Source organism: Hordeum vulgare, chromosome 7H (assembly GCF_904849725.1).
Source record: "Hordeum vulgare subsp. vulgare chromosome 7H, MorexV3_pseudomolecules_assembly, whole genome shotgun sequence".
Taxonomy (NCBI): domain Eukaryota; kingdom Viridiplantae; phylum Streptophyta; class Magnoliopsida; order Poales; family Poaceae; genus Hordeum; species Hordeum vulgare.
Window position 1 is genome coordinate 629,069,868 of NC_058524.1, and position 5,717 is coordinate 629,075,584.

The 5,717-nt window shown below is 43.5% G+C and overlaps 1 protein-coding gene across 1 annotated transcript; it reads left to right on the forward strand.

Annotated features, from left to right (window-relative positions):
- The first annotated feature begins 1,431 nt into the window (after window positions 1-1,431).
- Window positions 1,432-4,913, forward strand: LOC123409634 (cysteine-rich receptor-like protein kinase 42). Its single transcript, XM_045102493.1, has 6 exons — window positions 1,432-1,627; window positions 1,733-1,985; window positions 2,204-2,426; window positions 2,556-2,682; window positions 2,812-3,402; window positions 4,539-4,913. The coding sequence occupies exons 1-6, from the start codon at window positions 1,466-1,468 to the stop codon at window positions 4,911-4,913; spliced, it is 1,731 nt and encodes a 576-aa protein (XP_044958428.1). The 5' UTR covers window positions 1,432-1,465.
- The last annotated feature ends 804 nt before the right edge of the window (window positions 4,914-5,717 follow it).

Genomic DNA, 5,717 nt, shown 5'->3' on the forward strand with positions numbered 1-5,717 from the left:
GGGAGGGGGGCTTTAATCTCTATTTATTAGTCCGGGTTGGTGAACCGGGACTAAAGGCCTTTCCCAACCGAGACTATAGCTCGTTTCTCCACTAGTGCGATGAAGAGGGTCATCAATAGATGAATTTCTTGTAATGGCACTTGGTTGATAGGTTAGTTTCAAAAATAATATAGAACATCATATAATTGCATATAAAGTATCCAAGATTGATAATTTAATTGGACGGAACAATCAAAATTATAAATACGTCGGAGATGTATCAAGGCCAGGTCCTTCTCGTAGTCGAGGTCCGAGCCGGAGTGGCTATCGAAACTTGACATCGGAGTGGATGGAATCGAAATCAAAGAGGGAGAGGAGAGGACGGAACAAAAAAGAGTGAGCTAAGGTTCGAAGCGAGGTGTCCGGATTGGGGTTTATATGGAACAGTGATGGGATTGGTGATGGGCCGGGCCTGTCAGTTTGGCCCAGGTGTGACCGAACTGTCCCATGTCCGTCTCATATTTAGGATGCCGGTCAGCTCAATTGTTTGATGTACGATTTAAGGCATCTGGCTGAGTCAAAATTTCATGAGCAATCAGAGCCCGGTCGTATGAGACGAGTTTGGGGTGCCGGCAGCAGCAGATGATGTGAGATGTCATGTGATAGCCAGAAAGGCCCGGAGAACCGACCCCCGAGCATTTTCCTTTTTTTTTTTTTTCTTTTGAGGCAAAGCTGCACAGCATGCTGAAGCCCGTCTGGGTATAGCATGTGATATCCAGGGTATCCGAAGAGCAAAAGCCCATCCCCTGACATCTCGTTCTAATCCTCTCTTCCCCCATCTCACTCCCAAGAGTCCGCCGCCACCCCTTGCTTCCCTCCCCTTGTCTCTCACTGTCAGCAGAGTAGATCACGGGATTGGATACTAGCCGGACCGGAGGGAGGAGGAGACGTTGCGGACTACTAGATGCTTAGTTGAGCAGCGGTTCCTTTCTCCGATTCCGACAGGCAGGAGCCGATCATCCCTCTTGCGCGTTCCTCTAGTTATGCTACCAACAACTTATAGAGAGAGGTATCAGCTCATTCCTCTAGTTGTGTTGTACAGTATTACTTTACTGGTAAGCTGTTGCTGGCGGCTCCCATTACGCATTCATATACATGTCTCGACTCCGGAGTCTGGAGTCAGAATAGATTTTTTGCAAACTACTCCCTCCGTTCCTAAATATAAGTTTTTTTAAAGATTCTACTAAAGTACTACATACGGAAGTATATACACATGCTTTAGAGTGTAGATTTACTTATTTTGTTTCGTATGTAGTCTTCTAATGAAATCTATAAAAAAGACTTGTAGTATTTAGGAACGGAGGTAGTAATGATTAGTCCAGTAATTTGGTCGAGCTACCTAGTGGCCTCAACAATAATGCCTTCTCTCTTGTTTCAAGCCAGGCTAACTAAGTTCGTATATATAACTCGCCTGGAGGCCTAGTTCATGGATCGCCTTGGTGGTATAACTCAAACTGACTTGGAGTATATGCTACATGATGAAGATGCCGAGCCAATGGCCATGCCATTCCCTCTCTTGGAGAAAATCACAGATTATTTTTCTGACGAGTCAATAATCGGAAGAGGTGGCTACGCTGTGGTTCACAAGGTACGATTAAAAACTCTCAGGTGCTCGATCTTGGCACACTGAATTTCATTAATTCGGTCAAAATTTATCATGAATGAAAACTCTTGCGTGATCTCGCTGCTGCAGGCAGTGCTTGACAATGGCACTGTCGCTGTAAAGAAGCTGTCCAACACACACATGAATGAGAAGCTGTTCCTCCGAGAGGTGGAATGTCTTATGAAGGCTAAGCACAGAAACATTGTACGATTTTTGGGATATTGCTCTGACACACAAGGAAATATTTTTGACTACGACGGGAAAAAGATTATGGCAGACGTACGGCAAAGATTGCTCTGCTATGAGTATCTACGTAAAGGCAGTCTTGATAATTATATTAAAGGTATGACCATGTTATCATTTTTGTTTTTTTCATTGGTTATTATTGCTTGGTTGGTTCTTTTTTTTTTCGGAGTGATTACTTGGTTGATTTAACCTTCCGGAGTATATGACCGAAATAATTTACCGGTGTAACATACTATCTTGCATTAAAAAATTAAGGATGTCAATTATCTCAAATATATACTAAACTAAATCTCACTTCTCGTCTCTCTTTTGTAGATTCACTTGGAGAACTTAAATGGAGGAAACGGTACCATATAATAAAGGGCATCTGTGACGGGTTAAATTATCTTCACGAAAACTATATTCTGCACTTGGATTTAAAACCCGGGAATATTTTACTGGATGATGATATGATGCCGAAAATTACTGATTTCGGATCGTCAAGGTGTCTTGAGAAAGGCCAAACTCGGGTCATTACTAAACATGTGGCTGGAACAATGTAAGCCTACCAAAGCATATCGAAAGTCAAGTCTTGACTTTTAGTAAGCCTACCAATTCAGATATAATGTAAATTCATATTGAACTCGCTCTGCATATTACTAATTCACCAGACTATTTGTGTTTTCAGTGGATATTTGGCACCTGAATGTTATAGAAGTGAAATCACAATCACACACAAAGTAGACTTGTACAGTCTCGGTGTTATAATTATGGAGCTATTGACTGGAAAGAAGGGGTGTGGAAATATTGAAGATGTAAGAACAATTTCTACATTTCACTTTTCCAACTGAAATTTTGAAATATTGATCTGAGTAAGTAAATTGGAGTAGCCATTAGAAAAAGGTTGCCGTTTCATAATGTACCCATGGTTTCAATTATCCCAGGTACGTGAAAGTTGGAGTTACAAGTCAGATATATTGTGGTGGGAACAAATACGGGTATGTGCTGAGATTGGGATCGAATGCATTGACTTAATACCAGCCAATAGACCACAAAGTATGAAACATATAATTGACAGGCTTTTAGTAGCAGAAAGTAGTACACATGTAGTCCCAACAGGTGGGGTCAACAAGCTCCTTGCCCTTCACACGTCAGCGCTTCGCTTCACTTTCGAGGCCAACAAGGTTATCATGTGCCCGCTTCAGCTAACAAATAACACCAACAAACACGTTGCATTTAGGCTAATGGACAAGAGTGGGCAGTCCTCCTTCCTAAGGCTGCCGCTGTATGGTGTTGTGCCACCTAACAACCCTTACATTCTCATCGTGACAACAGAAGAGAAAAAAATGCTACCACGAAAATGGATCATAGATGTGATCCTGGGCACTGCAATAATATTGGGGGATGATAAGCATATAAAGACTTTCCAATGCCAGCCAGAAAAGTATTTTCAAGACATGTTGAATGAAGTGCAGGAGGTGAAATTGAAAGCACTTTATACTCTCCCACGTGACATCATAACATCATCATCCAAGGTGAGATATTACTATATCAGTTTTTTTGCTATCTCGTTTTTCATATAACAAGAAAATAAAGACAATTAATAAATAGCACGATTAATCATGTGAAAACCCTCCTGTGTCCCGGGCTAATTAAACTTGTTGCATGTAGTGCCTCTTTCTTTATGTCTGCATGCAATGTTTGCATTGATCAGCAGAATCTTACGATGCAGAAATCTTATTAATTCCTCTTGGCAAGAGATAGTGGCCTGGTATAGATACAAATTTTTTTCATAAGGGCCTCGTATTTAAAACCTGATGGAGTATGTGTGTTCTTACGAAGTATTATATAATAACATTTAGATATTAAAATGATTTTTGTAATCATTGAAAAATAGTGAAACACTACAACTAAAAAAATTGTGCCACTGTTTCTCGATGACTTATTTCCTGATGAAACTTGTTAGTTAAAGCAGTTCATCGACTTATTATTAATGATTTGTCATTCAAGGTAGACAAATAGTTGTTACAAATTACATCCTGAGGGAACATTGCTGCATTTCAATATTTCCATCATGTAATTAGGTGAAAAAACAATCAAATATGAGCATCAATCTCCACCATTCTCTTTAACATAGTTATGCATTCATATTCAAAAATTCGTTACGGGGTCATATCAGCAGATAGTCTTGCTCCAATGCAAAGGTGCTAAGTGAGGTGCTAAGAGCATCAAATATGTTAAGCAATCATAATCTCCAATGCATTGGTGCTTAGTTTGTTGTTGCTAAGGTTGTCTCATTTAATTGTTTAGCAACTAAAGTCTTGCATGCATAGGCTAGTTTCCTTTATTTTTAATGTTTTGCATAGGTTCCCATGACTAGCACCGTTTCCTTCTGAGGACACCAAATTCCTCTCTCTCTTCTTAATTAGATTGCCACATAGGATTTTTTAACTTGTTGATATGCTTAGCACCTATCCAAAGTGGAGCATTGGGAGGAGCCTTATCTGAGCTACCGTTCCACATCGGTAGAGGAGCCTCGCGTCAATATTGAACAGTGCCGCTACTAATTGAATGATATGCGCTATTCCTGGAGCCCACAATGGACTTCTACAGTCTCTCGAAACAGGCTTTCGCCCCGCTTTATATATAAAGCACAATATCCAACATCCAGACAGACAATACATCCAACAGAGTGATAACACAAAAGAAACGCTGGGGCACCAGCACAATCGTGCCCAAGAAAAGAGAAAGAAACAAAATATGCCTTCCTAGGAGCAGGCTAAGTAGCAGGCAAGGGAGTGGAGAGCCGCCGGGCGGTCGCAATCAGCGCGTCCAGGTAGCACTGAAGCCGGACGCGGTCTCGGGTCCTAACGAGTGGATGGCAGTGCTCCAAAAAGGCAAGGAATTTGAAGAACGAGTTAGAAGCACGCCGCAGGAAGATCCTCTCAATCATCATTTTGTTCCGAGAAGTCCAAAGAGTCCACATCATGGCGGCGAAGACCAGCCAGAACAGTCGGCGTTTACGGCCGACCTGGGTGGCCCGTAGCTGCAGAAAGTCTGCAAGGTCATGGGCCTCCCATTCCGGTCCCAAGGCCTCACGTACAAAGCACCAAAGGGCCTGTGCCGCGACGCAAGAGAACATAATGTGAGGACCAGTCTCCGGGACATGAAACAAGGGACAAGTGCCGTTACCCGGACCGTGACGTTTCAGTACCTCAGCCCCTGAAGGTAAGCGGTCTCGAAGAAGCTGCCAAACGAAAATCTTAATCTTCAGGGGTAGCGGTGCCTTCCAAAGTGGGGATAACCACGGGAGGACCGGCATCCTGCACAGAGCCAGGTAGGCCGACCTAACGGAGAATTCTCCCGAGGGAGACAGACTCCAAGAAACACTATCCCTGTCCAATGAGGCCGGGAGAGGGACCACTGCCTGCATTACATCCCAGTCCAGGACCTCAGCTGGACCGAGGGGACGACGGAACGCAACCTGCCATCCGTCCTCAGTAGCAGACGCCGAGACAAGGACAGTAGGATCGTCGCAAATAGCAAAGAGCCTCGAAAACCATACTCGCAGAGGCTCTCCATCCAACCAAGGGTCTAACCAAAATTGGGTCTCAGAACCACTGCCCACAGAGATCCGTAGACCCAACCTAATATCGTTCTTGATATTCTGGATAGATTTCCAGAACTACAATCCATGCGCGAGCGAGCAGGCCAAGAGGGGTCTGCCCCGCAGGTAATTGGCCTTAATCAGTTGAAGCCACAAACCCCCGTCTCCCTGCAGGATCCGCGACACCCAACGAAGCATCAACGCAATGTTCATTCGGCGGGACACAGGGATGCCCAAGCCCCC

What these genes read in the sequence shown, in the direction of transcription:
- LOC123409634 (XM_045102493.1), top strand. Translation starts at nt 1,466, where the DNA reads ATGGATCGCCTTGGTGGTATAACTCAAACTGACTTGGAGTATATGCTA. An exon ending in GCTACGCTGTGGTTCACAAG is followed by an intron (nt 1,628 to 1,732) that starts GTACGATTAAAA and finishes TCGCTGCTGCAG; the next exon opens with GCAGTGCTTGACAATGGCAC. An exon ending in GGTGTGGAAATATTGAAGAT is followed by an intron (nt 2,683 to 2,811) that starts GTAAGAACAATT and finishes CAATTATCCCAG; the next exon opens with GTACGTGAAAGTTGGAGTTA.